Here is a 21,037-nt window from a genome sequence, read left to right as displayed (position 1 = left end):
AGAAATAGGCCCAGATATGGGATTGCTGGATTATTTATTAGCTTGGTTTTTAATTTTTTGAATAACTACCATATTGCTTTACATAGTGGTTGCATCATTTTACAATCCTATTAACAGTGCACCAGGGTTTCGACTTTTCCACATTCTCACCAACACACTTCGTTCTGTCATTTTGATGGTACCTATTCTAATAGGGACAAGTGGTATATCGTTGTAGCTTTTATTTGCATTCCTGTGGTGACACGTGATGTTGAGCCTCTTCTCATATGTTGTTTTGTACATCGTCCTTGGAAAAAAGTCTATTCAAGTCTATTCAAGATAAGTTGCAAATATTTTCTGCCATTCCATACCTTGTCTTTTTATTCTGTTATTTGACATACAGAAGTTTTAAAGTTGATTATACTTTTTGCTTTTGTTGTCATGATTTTGGTGTCAGATTCAAGAATCAGTATCAAATCCACTGTCATAAAGCTATTCCCCAGTGTTTTCGTCTGGGCTTTATACTTAGGTTTTTCAGTTTGAATTTTTGTATATGATGTCAGAATCCAACTTCACTCTTTTGTACATGGACATTCAGTTTTTCCAACATTTGTTGAGAAATTATTCTTTCTTTATTGTATGGAATTGGTATCCTTGTCAAAGATAATTTGACCATAAATGAGTATATTCTTGGGTTCTCTATTTTACTCTCTATTATGTCTATATTTATGCTAGTACCATCCTATTTTCATTACTGTAGCTTTGTAATATATTTTGTAATGCATTTTTAAAAAAGATTTATTTATTTATTTATACAAACACTGGGTACAGTCAGAAGCATGGGAGGGTGAGAGAATTCACCAGAGCCAGAGCGGGGAATAGAACAGAACAGACTGACGAATCACAATGCTGAGGGGAGCAGCAGGCGCAGCAGGAGAGACATGCCATGTGGGACCCTCGCAGGTGGCCAGGGATCGAACTGGCACTGCAGAGGCTGCAGGCAGCTTCGCAGCCCAGCGCTCAACTGCTGCGCCACCAGGGGAGGCCCTTCTGATGCTTTTGAAGTGTTAGTTCTCTTCGTATGGTATTCTCTTTTCCCATTGTTCTTGGAATTTCCCAATCCCTGTAAATTGTATATTTTTTTCTATTTCTGTACAAAAAAATTCCACTGGAATTTTAATACTGTATTATTGACTCTATAGATTGATTTGGGTACTGCGGATATCTTAACAAAATTAAGATGTCTTAATTTAGGATTTGTTTTTGTGAACATATCTTTCTAACTTTCTTCAAGATAATGGAACTTTGATTGCCATATGCATTTATATGTTAGTCAGTGTTGGAGTGACTTGTTTAATGCTTGAATAGGATGATTTTTAATATTTTGCTCTCTCCGTAGTCTTTAACACCTCTCTGTGAAGATGACAACCAGGTCCAGGAAGTCATTAAGAAGCTGGAGAAGAGTATAACATTCCTCAGCCAGTGCACAGCCCGTGTGGCCAGTAGGGCTGAAATGTTGGGAGCCATTAACCAGGTAATGTGTCTCCATTTCTCTAGTTATGACAAAAAATTACTAAGAGAACTTATTCTCCTGAGATTATAGATTACATTTTCGGGAAGAAGGTTTTTTTTTAAAAAAAAAAATTGACTGTACAATACTTCTGTTTTAATATAGAAAACAAAGGAAAGTAGAAGACACACATGAAAATGTAAATAAAAATGCCTAATAATAGCTTGCCCAAGGAAAGTCATTATAAACATTTTGTGATATTTTTTCTAGATACTCCATAGTGTTATAATCTGGTTTTACATTTAACATATAGCATAGATAACATTCTGTATGTCTTAATATATAGACACATCATTTTGGTATTTTGTTGGTTGATTATATTATACATCATTTAACAATCCCATATTTGATTATTTCAGAGTGTTCTTGATATTTTTTCTATTATAAATGATGCTATAACATCCTTGTATGTATATCTTTGTACACTTAGTCATAGAGATGAAGACATTTAAGATTTCTTAAATGGAACCTGTGGAAACTTTAATCTTATGAGTCTATAGCTAAGCAAACTTTAAATACATTTTCATAAAGAGACATTTAATCATGGTGATAGTTTTTGCTCAATCATTAGTGACACATTTGTAATATCCTAGTTCCTTTTTAACACCTTATTAGTGAATAATCATCTTTGTTTTATTTTTATTAAAGTTAGTATACTTGGAGTTGGGGAGGGGTAAGAAGGCAAGCAATTCTACAAGGCTTCTTAACCCCATTTTCTGTGTTCCAGAACAAACACCTTTAATTCTTGGTTTGCCCTTATTTACATCCATATCTAAATAACATGCTTACACTCATAGTAATTAATTTTCATTTTTAGATATTTGTAGGTTTCCCATATGAAGATGACTAGATCTTCTCTTGAACGTTGCCCTCAAACCTTTCACTCTCTTATCCTATTCTCTTCTTTCCTAACCAAACTTAAATTCCATGTCAAATGCAGTATTTGCTCCCTTGTATAAACTTCCCCTCCTTATTTTGCTTTACTTGGTTGGAAAATCTACAATCCTATTTACATACATTTCTCTACCTGCTCTGCCCTGCATTGCTGGAACATCCTCCCTGAGATGACTGAGCTCTCTTGAAATTCATCACAAACTCCAAGTAGGTCCTTGGGGTATCCTATCATTTACCCTCCCTCTCTTCTAACTACCATGGTCACATAGTCTCCTCCACCCTCCAACCACCATCATGTCCTCACACATCATCTCCTTCAAATAATGACTTTGCTTCCTAACTCACTACCTAACTGAGAAAACTGCAGCCTTCAGAAGGAAACTTTCACAAGCTCTGAAGCTACTAGCATCCCAGTCCTTATACTTCACCTTTCTTCCTAGTACTGACCATAAATTGTCTCTAATCCTAAGACACACACCCCCATCTGCCCTTATACAACATCCCATCCCCTCTCAATGATTCAGGGCCTTGGGCCTCTATCCTCCCCACTTTCTTCTGTCTTCAGCGTCCCCCACTCTACCATGTCATTCCCACCAGCACGCAAATGCAGTCTTTCAACAAAATTTTTGACCCTGTCTCATCTGGCTACCACCTGATTTCTCTGCTCCCATTCTCTCCGAAAGCAACTCTAATCAGCTTCAACTCCTCATGTTCTTTCTTCCTCCTGCTACATTAGAAATGGCTGAGCAATTCCTCCCCCCTGGAAACACTCTCATTTGGCTTTTATGCACCATATTCTCCTGGTTTTCTATGTTATGGGCCACTCCCTTCCAGGCTCCTTTCTGGGTGGCACCCTTCCTCCCAGACCTCTTATTGTTGATGGGCCCCAGGCCTCCACCCTTGCACATCTGATCTCCATCTGCTCTCAGTCCCCATCTGGTCCTATGCAATCAGCTGTTGACTCCCAAATTCACATGCTTAGCAGAAACCTCTCCCATGGGTTACAGATTAGAATATATTACTGCCAACTCAACTTTTCCACTTGAAAGTTTGATAAACAACTCAAACTTCACATATCCACCACTGAACTGCTCATGCTCCCTCTAAAACCTTCTCCATCCATATTCTCTTTACCTCAGTCAAAAACTGCTCTGTTCTTGTACTGCTTAGGCTGAGAACCATTGGGAGTACTTATCAGTATTTTCTCACATCCCCATTCAATTCTATAGAAAATCCTGTCCACTCTAATGCCAAGATATATTCAGAACTTATTTCCCTAGCCACTGCTACTGCCTTGATCTAAGCCACCATTTTGTTTTCCCCAGATTAATAAAAACCAGACTGGCTGATGTTAGGGCATTTCTGCTAAGTTTCTTAGATGGGCTTGTGGTATTGTGGTTGCTTAAGGACATGCACCTCCTATTTTGATTTCCTTTTTTTTTTAAAAAATATTCCCAAATATTTAAGAGTGAAAGAGTAGGCTGTTCACTTGATTTTAAAAAATATAATTAAAATATTGGGAAGAGATGAAATTCATGGCAAAGTGTTGATAGTTCTTGAAGCTGGTTGGTGGATAGGTGTGGATCTGTTTGGAAAATTTCATGAAAAAAAATTTTTAGTTAAAAAGATAAGTGAATAATGCTAGATCTATATTATGTGTGAGCATAACTATGACTGTAAATTCTGTCCATAGAGACCATAGTCTATTATGATTTTCCCCTCTGCACAAATTTATGTTGTTCCTAGAATTAATCATTTTCTTTGCCATGATTGCTACTTGCTTACATTTCCATGTCTAATTACCTCACATTCATTCCAAAGCTCTTCTAGAGGGTGTAGGTATCACAACACATTTAAATTCATCAATACTATCATTTTCTTCTTGGAGCTGGTGTTTCCAGATATTTCCAACCTGTTGCAATCCGGACTGGCTGGTGTGTTGACTGACCACACAAGCATTGAAAATCTTTATACAAAGATCCCTTCACTTCTCTCTCAAGTGGAATCCTATTTGCTGAATCTCATGCTTCCCTTTTGACTGGACTATTTTTTTTTTCCTATTGGTACAAATTCTTACCTAGTAACTTCCTGAGAAAAAGAATGCATGATTAGTAGTCAACTTTTTGAAACGTTAGAGAACTGAAAATGTCTTTATTATCATAGGGGATGGTCCAGTTTTACAAAGGATTCTAGGTCAGAAAGCCATTTCCTTTAGAATGTTTATCATGTTGTTTCAGATTTTTCTGATGTTACTGAAGTTTGATGCCATCCTTACTCTTTGTTTATAACTTCTTTTAATTTTCCACAAGCTTTCAAAATATTCCACAAGCTTTCAGAGTGTTCTCTTATGTCTACTTTCTTCCCTTGTTATAGATTTATTTTCATCCACTGGATGGACATTTTCAAGTTGGCAACTTATATCCCTGAGTTCTAGAACTTTTCTTCAGTTACTTCCCCTTCTACTTTTGTGGAAATTTTCTACGTTTTCTATATGTTCTTGCATTCCTATTTAGAAAGTGCATCTTACCCTTTTTCATCTCTTTTCTACCTCCTTGTCTTTTAACTCTAGCTTCAGGGTGATTTCTTACTATTTTCATCTCTTTTCTACCTCCTTGTCTTTTAACTCTAGCTTCAGGGTGATTTCCTCAACTTTATCTTGAAAATTTTCTATGAGTTGTTATTTTTGTCATGTTTTAAGTTCCTGAGTTCTTTATTTTGTGGATATTCCTTTTTAATGTAGCTTGTTTTTATTTCATGGATGCAATACTTTTAACTCCAAAGATGTTGATAGTTTCCTTAAAGTTTTAAATTTTCTGCAGTTTACTTCAGTTGGCTTTTTTTGTATTTTCATAGTCTGCATTTTAATTTTCTGCTTTCATGCTAGAGGTTTTCCTCTGCATGTGAGGACTGTCCCCCCCACACACACCCCGCCGCCCCCAGACAGCTGAGCGGGAGCTCTGTGTGGGGGGTGTGGACAATATTTAGCCACACTGAGCTTCACATAAGGTAGGCTATTTCATTGGGGTATTTTTAATCTTGGTAGTTTTAGGACTTTCACCTTGGGGTGTTAGATTCCTCAGAGGAAAATTTCCAAACTGCCTGCCTTGAGAATCAAAGCCCAGTACCAAAGGGAGCTAGAAGGAGGAAGGCGGCTAGAATATATAATTACCAATAAGTATGCAGAATTTTGCTGAAATCTGCTTTTTAGAATGTTTTATTAGCCACCAACTTTCTGTTACTCCCTGATTTCCATACCCCCTATCTAATTCTGTGTTGAATCATTGCAGTCTTTCTTGTTTGGCCTGGGGGGATCTGGTTTACAAATTTTCAACCATGTCTTCTGTGCATACATCTACCTTTAAGCACAATTTCAGAGGTTCACTAATTCTTGAGTCTTTGGGGCTTTCTGTGGTACAACTTAGATTGCTTCTAGGGTTTTCTTGCTGTTTTGTTTTTTTTTGAGAGTTCAGCCTTTTTTAGATATAGGTCATTTACCACTTATCCTCCTACTAGCAGACTCTCAAATTTTGCCATCACATCCTCTTCTGTTCTGTTTACCCTGATAGATTCATGCCTTTTTTTAAAAACAGGAAAAATACTTTGTCATTTTAGTGGTATGTGGGGATGGAATGAAGAGCAAGATTGTATTTGCAATATAAATGTTCGCTTTTTCCTTCCTCCTAGGAAAGCCGGGTTAGTAAATCAGTTGAAGTAATGATTCAGCATGTAGAAAACCTGAAGAGAATGTATGCCAAAGAGCATGCTGAATTAGAAGAACTGAAACAGGTTCTTCTGCAGAATGAAAGGTCATTTAACCCTCTTGAAGATGAAGGTAATTGAAGTTTATGATAATGGTATTAGTGATGTTTTTCTAACATTCTCCTCTTTCTGTTGCTAATTCTTAATGTCTTTAGTGTGAGACCTGTTAAGAGGATAATTGCAGAACTGGTTCTCATTGTTTACATAGCCAAATGAAAGGCATCAGTTAGAAAATAGATGGAGAGACAAGGATTCTTTTGTAACAACATCAAAAGTTATTAAATCAATTTAGATTGCGGAGATATAATCTAACCCATTGAGATGACCTAGTGTTCTATTATTTAAGACATATTAGAATTGACTCGTTTTCCACATGGAAAGCAAGGTGCAATCATTTCATGAGCTGTTCTCAACAATGGTTTTGTATTCCTAAGAGAAGGACTGACCCTGGAGATGTGAACTCAGTGATGGATTGAAAAACAAGGGCACATAAGAAACCATGGAAAATACTTTAACATAAGGATGATAGAAATTTTATAATAGTTTTATTTTAAACTGATAACTTGTCTGAGAATTCTTTTAATGATCATTTCCTCTCTGGAAAAGAAACCACGTTTGATCATTTATTCAGTAGACATTGCCATGGGATCTGCTGCGTACTAGCTATGAACCGTGGGCCTCTGCAGACATAGAAGACTACATTCCATTGGTGGGATGGGAATTGTTATTGGAGGGATGGAATTGTTACCACCAAATAACCATATTGCTCAGTAATCTTTAGGGTCTTAAATAATTTGGTTTTCTTTGTAGAGAATTAAGACCACTGCATACATGTGCATATGCAATTCCTAAAATGTACAAAGGTGTTTTTCTTTTCAGATGACTGCCAAGTTAAAAAACGCCCCACTTCTCTAAACTCCAAGGTAATTACCAATTGACTTAATAGCTATCTATCCACTATTACAGGTGAAAAGATTTTAAAATGTTATTGGAAACCACATGATTTAAATGCAAATCATAAAACAGCAGTGATTCTGATTTGTGTATGTACGTTTATGTGCTTGTTTTCATGTTTACAGTTATGCTTTCACATTTCGTGCTATATTTGAATGTTACTCAGGGTTGCCTGGTAGGGCAAGGAAGGCCAGTGTAGCAGTTTCTCGTGCAGAACTGATGTTGAGGTTGGCAGTCTCACAGTAGAGAACCAACTCACAAAATCAAGGGGGGCTGGTCTCCTCTTCTGATTTACTGCCCTCAGCCCTTGGCTCTGCCTTAGGGGGAGAGATGGTTTCAGTTCGGGGCATCACAAGTCCTTCTAAAGATACTTCCTAGAAGTCCCACTTAACATTTTCCTCTTCATGCTTAACTGAAAATCAAGATATTTGTAATAAGAAGGGGCCGGTGGTAATATTAAAAGTCAACCAGTAGTTTTTGCCACAGTTTGCAAATCAGGATTTCACAGAATTTTTTCATGGTATTGAGCATGTTACTTTAAAATCATTCCATTCAAATTTCTTTCATGGATGAAAAGTCAGGTTTATAGAAGTGATTAGTGATGATGATGTAATGGTAGATCCACAATTAGTACCAGGTTTCTTGCTAGTACTAATTCTTTTGCTTAACAAATCTGTCATTAAATTAGGGGTGGTGGTTTAAGAAAAGGATTCACCTAAGACCTTTATTTCCTGAATCTGTATTCCCAGGCTGATACAGAAACACATCCTTTCATTAAAATATCATACCCATCCTTGAATGTTAAATGGAAAAATTCAGGCACTGGGATAGAGAAGGTATAAACACAGGTGCATATTTATCTCCTCAAGTTGGAGGAAGTTATTCTAAGTATAAAAGAAATGGTGGCAAAAGAATAGACAAATTTGGTGCATTGACAAATTTTGTATGCACAGATCATAAATGTGGTTTCCAGAGCAGATGGACACACTTGACTACTTGACATATAGTGTTCAGTGTTAGAAGTCAATTCATGTAAACCTACACAGAATCCTTATACTGTGTGCAGCTGCTCCTTGAGGCTGCAAGCCAGGGGCCCAGATATCAACAGTTTGCTAAAGGCTAAATGTCCACTTTCTCCCTTGGGTAGCCATCTTCTCTAAGAAGAGTGACCATTGCCTCTTTGCCCAGAAATATTGGAAATGTAGGAATGGTAAGCAAATTCTTGTTTTTAGTCAAAAGAATATTCATTTTTAGATGACAAAGATATAAACTTCATTAAATTCACATTTATCATCTCTTTACACCTCTGGATGTCAAAGGTGACTGGGATGGAAAATGAGCGATTCAGCAGGAGGTCAAGCAGCTGGTAAGTGTAATTTTATGGCTGTTCTTGAATGTTACTGTTATATAATTTGACTAAATTATGTTTGAACTGAGTAATATGATTTGTAGAGAGCATAAGAATAGTTACAAAAATTGGCTATGGTCATGAAGTAGTTTTGTGAACTGTTTTGTGAGTGTGCCAAGAAAAAAAATGAATATACCATTTTGCTTTGATTTAATAGGAAGTCTCTTAATAATGGCTTCAGATATTTTGACTTGACAAGTGGCTATAATCTTTATTTAGGCGTATATTGGGGTCCAAGCAGAGTGAACACCGGCCCTCCTTACAGCGATTTATTAGCACCTATTCCTGGGCAGATGCTGAAGAAGAAAAACGTGAACTAAAGTAGGTATTTACTAGTAGTTTGGCATTTACTAACCTGACACTAGCTGGGGCAAATATGGTAGGGATCTTCTATTCCCTGGACAGGAGACACTGCTGCATCCTCCAAAAGAGGACTGTCAGACTTTTCTAACCTATAAACACTGTGTTATTTATGAATACATTCACTCCAGTGACACTCAGGACTGCAAGTTTTGAGGCCTTTGGTTAGAAAAGATCGTGTAATTTGCCAGATTTGAGAAGGTAAATTTTTTCCCCTATAGGTTTCTGGCCTCAGGGGAAAGGTCAATAAAAAGTCACAGAAATTTCCATGTCAATCTAGTTAGTATATAATCATGCTCTTACCTATCACACAGGTAAGTTAGCAACTGCTAATCACTGGGAAGGCTGGTAGGGCTTTCTTGCCCTGTTTCTTTATCTATAGAGATGGTCACATGACAATGTGGCAGACTCTGCTGGACCCCACACAACCTGGGGTAAGACACCGCCTACCTGGGCCCCTTAGGCATGTCCTGAGCTCTCTTCAGAAGTAGAGTTAAAAGCGTATCTTTTCTGATTTGGGCAGGGCAAAGGGAGTTTCCTTCAAAAGATTACAGTTCATTTTTTGCTTTTGGTTGGTATGAAGTATGTGGTTTGTACTGAGAAGTCTTTGTAAACAAGAGACAAACCTTGAGAATGCACTTGATTCTGACTTTTTGACCTTGTTTCCTTTAAAAAAGAAACTAAAATCTACCACCTAGATTCTCTGCACATGCTTAACTGAAAAGTTCCTTTTTGCAACGGTGAGGGCATTATGAGCTTGGGATTTCAGAATTGAAATCCAGCTAGGGGCTTGTCAGTGAATATGATAGGAAAGCAATTAAGCACTGATCAAAAAATACAGAATCAACTGCTAATATAGGGTATTAAAAACTGGTTAAACACAGTTAACTGAGTCATAACCAACACTGATTATGATGCTGAGACTTGATTTTCCCCTTTTTATTTGCTCTTTGGCTATTTTATAAATACAAGGAGTTACTTTTTGAAATTAAATTCCTATAAAGTATAGCACATTATCCTTAGTTTCAAATATTTAAAAATCCTTCTTTACAGAACTAAAGAGGAGTCAGAAGCCCCTGAAGAAGAAACTGTAGAAAGGACAAGAAAGCCAAGTCTTTCTGAGAAGAAAAATAATCCTTCAAAATGGGATGTCTCTTCAGTGTAAGCTGTCTCCTTGGGGTGGGGAAGGCTAAAGCAGGAACAGGATTTGTCTTAGCCAGATGACATCACGAAGCACCTGTCAAACTGGGATTTAGGATAAATAACTTTCCTGTAGCCTCCAAGGTTATCCTGGAGGCAGGAGCTCAGTGTGAGGCCAACTGGGCCCCAGGCCTAAGTGAGCATAATGTCATCATCTAGTAATGGTAAGAGAACCGTATCAGGGAGTTATGATTAGCAGCATATGCACAATGCTTAGTCCAGTGTCTTGCACAGAGCACATCAAGGATGTATTTCAGTACAGCACCAGCCCATGATCTGGTGAGAGATGTACTTACCCCCACGCTGTGTGGGGGGTGGACAGATGTGTTTCTGATAAATCCTGAATTGGCTTTTCCTTACAGTCATGAGACCATGACTTCCTGGGCCACTAGCCTCAAGACGACGCTCAGAAACACCAACAAGGCACTCTGGCTCTCAGCGGCCTTTGCTGTGCTGCTGGCAGCGCTGATGAGCTTCCTCACAAGCCGACTTGGGCCCAAGTCGGTGGAGGCGGCTCCCACCCAGGAGGGGGACTCCTGGATGTCTCTAGAACATATCCTGTGGCCATTTACCAGGCTGCACCACAATGGGCCACCACCAGTGTAACTGCAGCTCATCCTAATGTATGTATCTTGGTTTTTAAAAAGTTTCAGTATCTGAATTTTGTAAATTAGTAACTTCTAGCTGAGAAATTATAGTGTGGTTCTTAAAATGACTTAAAATAATTTATTTCCTCTCTTATGACAACCTCCCCCACTAAACTGCACTGGGATGAAGGCTGCCCATGCTATTCAAGGGAGAGCTATGAGAGATGGTTTTTAAAAAATTATAGAAATAAAGTATAAAATGCTGATTGGATTATTTTAATAGTACCTGATTTTTCTCCAAGTTGTTTGATTCTTCTCAGTGGCTAAGAGTAGCTGAGCAACCTGGTAGAGAGAAGCATGTGGCATACAGAGTCGATGAACTGGCAGTTGGAGCTCCTGATTTTCTCCATTGCTGCTTGAGAGGCAAAATCCTTAACCATGTGATATAAAGTAGAATGAAACTCGGTTTCTTCCTTAATGGAGTCAGAGAACACCTCACTGTATTCATTGATCTTGAGCCTCTGAGCTCTAGCAGCACTAAACATTAAAAGCGTCGAATCAGGATTCTGAATAGGTTCTTCTTTAGCAAGGTGTTCACTCATCTACAGAAAATTAGAAAGGTCTATTAGTACTTCCTCTTCTATTGGGTATTCTGGAAGGAAAATATTATTTGAAGAGCTCACTGACAAGTGAAGATAAATAAAAACAAAGCCTTAGGTACTGAACTCAGAATGGTGGTTACTCGCAGGGAAGGGTCCAGCAGGTGCTGTACCGGTGTGCTGGGGACAGTCAGGAATTACTGAAAACTGCAACTGTCCTCATGGAGCTTCTATTCTAGTGGGAGGAGCACATGAACAGGATAAATGAAAGGGTGTTTATGCTAAAATGTCTACCAGTCAGCTTCTAGAATCAATAAGATGCCATCTTCCCCAGGTGATAGGAAAAGGCCCAGAAAGTCAACTAAGAAGCCCAACCTTTCTGAGGGCAGAGTTCAGTAATCATACACTTGGTACCATAATGGACAGTGATGACGTTTTAAAACTCCATTTTGAATGTTAATTCTCTCCCCCACCATATATCTTGCAAGAGGAAAAACCATGATTTACATTAGCTTTGAAAGCACTTTACTTGCATGGATTTTTGTGTACAATACCTTAAATACAACTCTTGTAGAATCACACTGTAAATTCCATCTGCTCCAACCAAATGCAAATGAGGGGCTTAGCAGGGCCATTTGTCGATAAGCTTTCATTTCTACCAAAGCAACCTGGCAACATCAAACAAATAGTTGATTGTGGAGCTTCTCCATGAGTCCCCCTTCCATCCTTGTCTACTGCCTATAGTCTACTGTCCGGTATAGAAAGTTCCACTGAAAAGTCAGATTATGTGACTCCTCTGTCAGAGTAGAATCCCAAAGTCCCTACAGTCATCTACAGGGGCCTCTGTGATCTGACACCCCCACATTTTGCCCATCTGAAGTTACCTCTTCTTCTTTCTTTGCTTCCCAGCACCCTGTTCTCTACCTGGCAGCTTCTTTTCAAGGTATCCCCCTTGACTGAATTCCCCACCTTCATCTTTTGCTCATGTTCAGCTTTCTCATGGAGTTCCCCCAATGCCCTGTTTGATACCGCTCACCGCTCTGTCCGGATTCCTTCTTTTTCTGTAACAACGCCTTTAGCATAGTACAACATTTCATTTATTTGCCTCTTCTACTAGAAAGTAAGCTCCACCAGGGTAGAGGCCTTTGTTGTTCTGTATGTTAGCAAATACGATGCCTACAGTGTATATATAGATGGTCACAAAAATCCTTGGAGTTTTTTGAGAGTAGTACACTACATTCAGCATTTGCAACAGTTACCAGCAATCTGAGTTACTAAATCCAAAGTTTTTCTTCTCCCTATACATATTATGCTGTATACACTCAGTGATTCTTCTCAAATGTTCTAATGATAGCCACCTATTTTGTCATTTGTTAGTGCATTATAAACATGCTCTTGAGTATGCAGCTCTTTTGCCCAAAACACCTTTCATGATTAGAAGCTACTTGGTCTTTATTCATACATCAAAGGTATTTATTGAACATCTTCTATATTCTAGGAATATGCTAGGTACTAAAAGAATCAAAGTTGATTACAAAACAGCTCCTGTCCTGGAGGAGCTCACAATTTAGCCAGGAAGGAGCTCATTTAACTAAAGGCTCATGCCTAACATGAAGCAGTGTGTAGGCAAAAAAAAAAAAAACAGCAGGAAGTGTATGGCTTGTCCTTGTAGGTGATTATTTTTACCTGATTTGGGAAAGTGCAGACTTATTTACTCTTTCAAGGAATCTTATATATACCGAGTCATGGGATAAGTTGCTCAGACTGTCTTTGTTCTGCTGGCCAGCAATGGGTATGTATCATTTGTCAATATGAAGAGACAGGCTTATTTTCTTACTGAATATATTATTATTATTAAATTTGAAAGAACTCTACATTTTCTTGGCTTGCTATTTATTCATTCCTTCCTAACTATCATCTTGTACATGTGAATATAGAAAACCCATGGTGTAGCTTAAGATCCACATAAAATTAATACTAACATTCTAGTAAATATCCAGAGCATAAGTTTGGACAGATTCATTCTTACCTTATAGTTTATGACAACATAAAAATGAGAGTGTCCAGAAGGGAAGATATTCAATCCAACTTCTTTCAAGGCATTAATGAAAGAAATAGGAGTCATCCACTTTCCTTCCAAAATAGAGACTGTCTCTTGGTTATTTAGTTTGAGAGAGGCTAACATGCAGACATTTTCCTGGTTTCAATAAGAAAAAAGTTTAATAAATTATTTCATTATTGCTCACTCAAGATCTAGCTTTGGGCTTTTATATATATTTTATATATATACACATATATACATATTAATCCTGTGCTATTCTATATTAAAAAGAATGCAGGATGGGTAGTTGTTAGGTCAGATCTGAAAATGTTGCCACGAAGTCTCCACATGGCCTTAAGCAGTTTGCTTTCTAACTTTTTTTGGCTTCAGGTGAACAATTAGAGGACTGTAGTAAGCAATCTCTCAGGCCTCCACCTATTTCATGTTATGACCTAAAAATACTGCATATGATCAAGCCAAATTAAAATAGCTATTTGATAGCAATCACATTACAACTTTTCAAGATCATATTTAAACTTACCTGTGAAAACAACATAAATATATTAACGTAAATCACCCAGGCACAATTCAGTGATTTTTTTTTTTATAACTTGACCAAGTACTACAAATACCTTCAGCCTCCCACATTATGCCCATTAACACTTTCCATCCCAACCTTAGCCCCAGGCATCCACTCTGTCTCTGTATTTCAAGCTGTATAATTTCTGATGGACATGCAACAGATGCTTGTTGAGAGAGCAACTTCAAGGGACCTTCAAAAGGCTTAGCGATTAAATATCAAGAAACCTCTAAAAAAACATACACAAGCAGACCTGCACCTCCCTGAATTGCTTTATGGCTGATAATGCGGAGACAATTTGAATTTCCCTTATTACATATCACTGCCTGCCTATTCAGTTAAAATGTCACTTAAAAATTATAGCTCAAGATGCATTTTAAATATATTTCTAAAAGACATTTCAATGTGTAAACTACAGTGGGATGATGACTTGGACAAATGTTCTTACAGCCACCAGGTTTCCTGCTCCGATAGTACTTACCTTAATTTGTATTTGAATCTCAGCAAACACTGTAGTCACAGTCAAAAGTACTTTGTTTACATCAAGTGGTGTTAGTTCCCATGACTGGTATGGCATGTTAACATGATTATCCTGAATCAAGGTGAGAGGGCCGAAGGTTTCCAGGCTGACTGTCAGAAGTCTCTCCTTTGCTTTGTAAGTCACATTGCTGATGCCATCGGTTTTCCAATGCTTACCTTTATAATCAAGGAAAAAATGGCATTAGTGTCATTTCTTCCTACACAAAAAGATGTAAACCACACAAATGACTGTATTGTATTCTCATTTTTTAATTATATGAAGTTTTTATTATATACAAATTAATAATTTTTATAATTTAGAATGGAAGTGTAACAACAGCCCGTGTGCTGAGTTACTTCCTGCCCACAGGATCGAGGCCCAGCTGTTTAGCATATTTGTAAGACCTTCAGAATGAACTCTACTCACATTGGACTTCACCCCTGACACTTCCCTTCCCCAACAACATCACGCCCTGTGCCACTGCACACACAGTTCTTTGTGCCTAGAGACTCCTCCTCACTCTTCAAGAGCCTCTCTTTATCTGTATTGAGGGCAGTTATTTTTAATAAATTTACCTGGTTGTGCAACCATCATCACAATCTAGTTTTGAAACATGGCTGTCTTCCCAACAAGATCCTTGCTGTTCATTTAGTTCCTGCCTCCAACTCCAGGCCGCCATTAATATATGGCCTGTCTCTGAAGGCATGCCTTTCCTGGCTTTTTCATATACGTGCAATCTTATGATAGTTTTTCTTGTCTCTTACAACTCAATAATAAACCACAACCCAATTCAAAAATGGACAAATAAAGATGACATAACAGACACAGAAAATCCCAAAGACTCCAGTAAAAAAAAAGTTAGAAGTAAATACAGTAAAGAGGCAGACTATAAAAATATACAAAAACCTATTACATTTCTATATGCAAATAACTGGTAGGAGAAATCAAAAAAGCAGTGCTATGTAAAAGAATTCAATACCTAAGGATAAATGTAACTGAAGAACTAGATGATTTGTACATTCAAAACTGTATGACATTGTTGAAAGAAATAGAAAAAGGCAAGAAAAAAATGGGGAGATTTCATGCTTGCGGTAGAATAATTAACATTGTTAAAATGCCTATATTAACCAAGCAACATACAGATTTAGTGCAATCTCTCTCAAAATCCACACCCTTCACAGATAGAGAAAAGACACAAAAGAACAACCCTGAAAAGCCAAAACAATCTCAAGAAAAACATGGAGGTATCATGCTCCCTGAATTCAAACTATTACAAAGTCATAGCAATAGAAAAGCGGGTTGCGAAGCTGCCCGCAGCCTCTGCAGCGCCAGTTTGATCCCTGGCTGCTCCCCGGCCACTGGAGGAGGGTCCCACATGGCGCGCAGACCTCTCCTGCCGCCCGCTGCTCCCCTCAGCAGTGTACTTCGGTCCTTCTGCCTGCTCTGCTCCCTGCTCTGGCTCTGGTGAATTCTCTCGCCCTCCCGCACTTCTGACTGTACCCAGTGCATGTATAAAAACAAAAAACAAACAAACAAACCAGCAAACAAATAAATAAAGCATGCCTCTATTAAAAAAAAAAAAAGAAAAGCATAGTATTGGAATAAAAACAGGCACACAGATCAATGAAAAACAACTGAGACCCCCCCCCCAAATTCCTACACATATGAACAGCTATAGGTGGAGTTAAGATAGCCCACTGGACGGAGACGATATTTATACATCATTATGTCTTGCAAGGAGTAATATCCAAAATACACAAAAACCGTAAAAAAATAGCCTGGTTAAAGAATGGTAAGAGGGTAGGAATAGACTTCTCCAAAGTGGATACAGATGGCCAATATACACATGAAAAGATGCTCAACCTGTCTTAGTACTAGAGAAATGCAAATCAAAACAAGGGGGAATGGATTGTGGGAATTTTACGGGGACTATAATCAAGATGAAAATGCATACACTGTACAAAAATGAAAAATGATGTAAAAAATACACAAAATAATTAAAAAACAGAAAACAAGTGGCTGTCCCGTCACATTGATGAGAATGCTATTAACCAAAGGACAAGGAACAAGTGTTAGAGAGGAATCAAGACAAGGGAACCCTTGTCTGCTGTTGGTATGAATATAAATGAGTACACCCCTATGGGAAACAGTATGGAGAGTCCTCAAAAATTTAAAAATAGATATTCCATACAATCCACTTACCCCAATTTTGGGTACTTAAGAAAACAAAAAACACTTGAAAAGAACCTAAGTGCTCATCAACAGATGATTGGATAAAGAAGATGTGATACACACACACTGGAATACTTCTGAGCTATAAAAAAAGATGAAATCCTGACATTTGCAGCAATATAATTATACTCAGTGAGATAAGTCAGATGGAGAAAAACAATCACCATGATTTCACTCATGTCCACATAGAAACAAATGAACTAAATACAACAAAAATAAACTTTCATACTCCAAGACTAAATTAGTGGTCACCAGAAGAGATGGGGTAAGGGAGGTGGGTAAGTCAGGTCAATTGGTGGTGAAGGATGGAATTTGACAGTTAGTGGTGAAATTAATGTAGTATATACAGATGTTGATTTATAACAGTATACACCTAAAACCTATATAATGCTATAAACAATATTATTGCAATAAAAAAAACAAAAGTTGGCAAAAGATTTGAAGAAACATTTCATCTAAGAAAATATTCAAAGAAGATTCTCAACATTATCTGTTATTAGGGGGTAAACCAGGTGAGGTATCACTTCATATGCACTAGAATGGCTGTCCTCAAAATGAAATAGTGAAAATGCTTGCAAGGATGTGGAGAAACAGGAAGTTTCATATATAACTACCAAGCTCATACAATGGTATGGTTATGCTGAAAGATAATTTAGTAAACTTACTATGTAGCTCAACGACACTTCACCCCTGGTGTACACCCAAGAATAAAACATACATCCACACATAGACTTGCCTGTGAATGCTGCCTTCGTCCTGTAATATTCTGCCCTGATGAGCTGCCTTAACACTCCTAAACGTGTTTGGCCTGAGGCAGCCTCTCACTGTGCTGTATTCTTGTGTGCCTCTCCTACAACTTTGAAAACCCTGAAGTTCACTTTGTGTCACTTCCGCATATGGATTATTTGAAGCTAAGGTTAATCAAGGCCCTAAGGCTCCTAAGAAACTTTCATCAACTCCACCTTTATCTGTCTAAAAGAATGAAAATTAGGCTGTTACCCAGAATTAGGACGTGTTTATCAGAAACAACATATTGGAGAAATGGATCTATATGGGCCAACACTTAATTACAGAGGCCTGGTGACCACCAGGCATCCCTTCCTCTCGCTTTCAAGCCTCACTTCTGGCCTGTTCCTTGGCTCACCAGGTAAAAACTCACTGGCCCCCTTTTGCTTTAGAATCCACACCCATGTACAGTCTCCATATGTGTATGATTAAATTTGTTCTTATTTCTTACCCATCTGTTTGACATTAGTGAGTACTAAACTGGCTTGAGAAAGACCCAGAGGGAGCTGGAGGGAAATCTCTCTGAACCTCCAGTCCCCAGAGGAAGGAACTACATAACATGAAGGAACTACATAACATTTATCTCTACAATTCTTACTGTTTAGCATATGTACAGTACAAATAAAACATTCTTTTCCTAGACAGCATTCTCTGTTTCCTCTTAGCTTGTTTCTCACATAGAGGATTCTACTATTTTAGACTCTTAAATTCCACAGAACAAATACAATTAACATTGACAGATTCACTTTTAATTCCTTTTTAACAAATTGGAAACAATATAAATAAAAAACCCCACAAATTTGTAAAGGTAAAAATAGTATTGCTCTTGAGTTCTCAAGTTGCTAGTATTACCTGGCAAAAAGTTTCCCCATGGTTTTGTAGGGGAAAAACTTTTTTTCCTTTACCCTTCTAGAATATTGGCTGAAACAGCCCTGTAAATAACATACAGATTAACAGGGAAAAAAACAAACTTAACTTCATACATAAGGAACCTCACAAAGGCATGAGACTCCCCAATAGGCCACTGACTCTTCTGTGCCATTCTGACTTGAGGAAAAGGGTAGGGTGTCTGGGTCTTCAAAGAGGAAGAAGGCAACTCACAGGAAGTTGGGGCAAGGAAATGTCAGGTGAACAACTATTTACCATGTCAAGCAGAGTCAAAGGACACTGTGGGGACTGTAAATTAACAGGCCTCACTAATTTCCCCCAGTAGGCCCCACCTAATCCTGGGGCTAGCTCCATCCCAGGAACAGGGCCCCTACTTAAATTCTTTTTTTTTTTTTTAAGATTTATTCATTTATGCATACAAGAACTGGGGTACAGGGCAGAGGTGTAGGGGGAGGTGAGAGGATTCACCAGAGACAGAGTGGGCTGGGAATGACTGAAATACACTGCTGAGGGGAGGAGTGGGCGAGTCAGGAGAGGTCTGCTGCACCATGTGGATAGCTCCCTGGCTGGGGATCGAACTTGTGCTGGAGTGGCTGTGATTAGCTTCATAGGCTGCGTCTTAACCCCTTATACCACTAGGGAGGCCCCCCCCCCTATCTAAATTCTTTTAGTCTGCTAAGAGGGAGAGAAAAAGCCTTTCCAGAGACTTTTGGGACTTGATTACCTTCCCCTCAGCATAATCCACAAGCCAAAGTGGCGTATTTGGGGGAGGCTTGTCCTGAGCACTCTCAGTTTGAAAATGAATACAATGATAGATTAACTGCAATAATTAGAAAGCAGTAAAGTAAAATTTTGGGATAATCATATGGGATCATATGGGATAACTTATCTTGTGTAACACTAACTCAGTGTGAATTATTTTTAATTAATAATATTTGGGAACAGTACCATTAAAGGAAAGGCTAGCCTGTAAAACCACCTCAAAGGAAGAAATTACCTCAGTGTTCATTCTATTTTATAATTTAATGTATGAAAAGAAAAACACTGTTTTAATATTTAAATCAATTTCTAGAATGTAAATAATATCTGGTAACATGTCTGCACAAGCAAAACTGTGGAGCACTGTAAAAACTATAAAGAAGTTTACACTTGGGGGCCTCCCAGGTGGTGCAGCAGTTGAGCGCTGGGTTGCAAAGCTGCCTGCAGCCTCCGCAGTGCCGGTTCGACCCCTGGCCGGCTGGCAAGGGTCCCACATGGCGCGCGGAACTCTCCTACTGCCCGCTGCTCCCCTCAGCAGTGTACTTCATCAGTCTGCCTGTTCTGCTCTCCGCTCTGGTGAATTCGCTCACCCTCCCGCACCTCTGACTGTACCCAGTGCTTATATAAATAAATAAATAAATCTTTAAGAAAAAGAATTTAAAAAAGTTTACACTTGGAAGAAAAATTTAAATTCTGACCAATAAAATAGATTAATTACTCTATGCCTTAGTAATCTTATCTGTCCCCGACTTATCACCAAGTAGGTAAGTATGTTCATAAATACATGGATGTAAAGTAATGCATGTTAAAACAAAATTCTTCAGGAGCCTCAAAACTGCATACATTAATTCACATGACCAAGACCAGTCTGCCCAAAATGAGATTATTTGTGAATGATTAGTGAGCCATTATCTTGTATCTGTTATTATTTCTGATTTTACTGAAATTTTAGTCAACATTACCTATGGCTTATAGTGGCCTCTTCTTGAGTTTCCCATTTTCCCACTCCCCTAAACCGATACTTATTTGTAGTAAGATTTGCAACTTATTAAAATAATCACATTTTATAATCACCCCCATCTGAAGTATTTGGTTATTTTAGGAGAGCTAGGCTTTTCATTTGTTCATTGGTTTTTGACTTCTCATACTGCCTTGATATTTTTGTTCATTTCCTTACTTTTATTACATGTAATGATACAACCAAAAATAGTCATTCAGAAGCTATGGCATATATAAACACTTCAGGGAACTTTTGGGAACAGTACCATTAAATGGAAGGCTAGCTATAAAACAACCTGAAAGGAAGAAATTACCTCATTATTCATTCTATTTTATAATTTCATGTATGGTTAGAAAAACACTGTTTTTACTATTTAAATCCATTTCTAGAATGTTTTAGAAATTTGTTAATAGTTCTAGAATTCAATACATTTTTAAGCTCCAAAGCCTATTAATTTCCATCAAGAGAAAACAAATCAAAGGCCCTACAACTGGCATAGAAATGTGTAAGATTAGAAACTCAGTTTCCACATTGCTTTATCTATTAAAGACTTGCATTATCACACCTTTTTGATTACAGCATTACTAAAGTGGGTTACTACAGTGACATACCTTCAGCATCCCACCTGGCGACCATAGGTTCCTCAAAAAAGAGCACGTTGTCATGAACCTGCAGTGTGACTCCTATGGGTGGGAAGGCATTTTCTGCTTCCAAGTCTTCTGCAGTTTCTGGAGGATATGTGTATTTATGTAATCCTTCTTTGAGTATCTTTTAAAAATAATCAACACCAAATTAGAAACTGGTAACAGTTGAAGGTGTTAGTATCAATGAACAAGCTACATAGTTTATTTTTAAGCAATACTTCAATTTGACCCCATTTAACTACAAGTTGACTAATAAAGTGTCACAACAAAACTTAAA

The 21,037-nt window shown here is 38.0% G+C and overlaps 2 protein-coding genes across 2 annotated transcripts in view; one reads left to right on the top strand and one right to left on the bottom strand.

Moving 5' to 3' along the window:
• The window catches only part of IRAG2 (inositol 1,4,5-triphosphate receptor associated 2), a gene marked incomplete at both ends in the record, with an annotated part of 85,489 nt that extends 74,759 nt beyond the window's left edge, over nt 1-10,730 (top strand). The window contains 8 exons of the mRNA XM_084256010.1: nt 1,379-1,513; nt 6,128-6,275; nt 7,082-7,125; nt 8,304-8,366; nt 8,476-8,522; nt 8,784-8,885; nt 9,978-10,085; nt 10,487-10,730. Coding sequence (XP_084112136.1) covers nt 1,379-1,513; nt 6,128-6,275; nt 7,082-7,125; nt 8,304-8,366; nt 8,476-8,522; nt 8,784-8,885; nt 9,978-10,085; nt 10,487-10,730 — 891 coding nt within the window. The remainder of the gene's footprint in view (nt 1-1,378; nt 1,514-6,127; nt 6,276-7,081; nt 7,126-8,303; nt 8,367-8,475; nt 8,523-8,783; nt 8,886-9,977; nt 10,086-10,486) is intronic.
• Nucleotides 10,731-11,034: 304 nt separating this feature from the next.
• The window catches only part of DNAI7 (dynein axonemal intermediate chain 7), a gene marked incomplete at its 3' end in the record, with an annotated part of 61,551 nt that continues 51,548 nt past the window's right edge, over nt 11,035-21,037 (bottom strand). Inside the window, exons 11-15 of the mRNA XM_084255814.1 lie at nt 20,728-20,884; nt 14,413-14,627; nt 13,340-13,507; nt 11,865-11,978; nt 11,035-11,313 (exon numbers count right to left, since the gene is read on the bottom strand). Of these exons, the coding sequence (XP_084111940.1) occupies nt 11,035-11,313; nt 11,865-11,978; nt 13,340-13,507; nt 14,413-14,627; nt 20,728-20,884 (933 nt within the window). The remainder of the gene's footprint in view (nt 11,314-11,864; nt 11,979-13,339; nt 13,508-14,412; nt 14,628-20,727; nt 20,885-21,037) is intronic.

This window comes from Talpa europaea, assembly GCF_964194135.1.
Source record: "Talpa europaea genome assembly, chromosome: 15".
Taxonomy (NCBI): Eukaryota; Metazoa; Chordata; class Mammalia; order Eulipotyphla; family Talpidae; genus Talpa; species Talpa europaea.
Note: the sequence above shows the minus strand (reverse complement) of the source record. Positions and strands in the feature narration are given on the sequence as shown.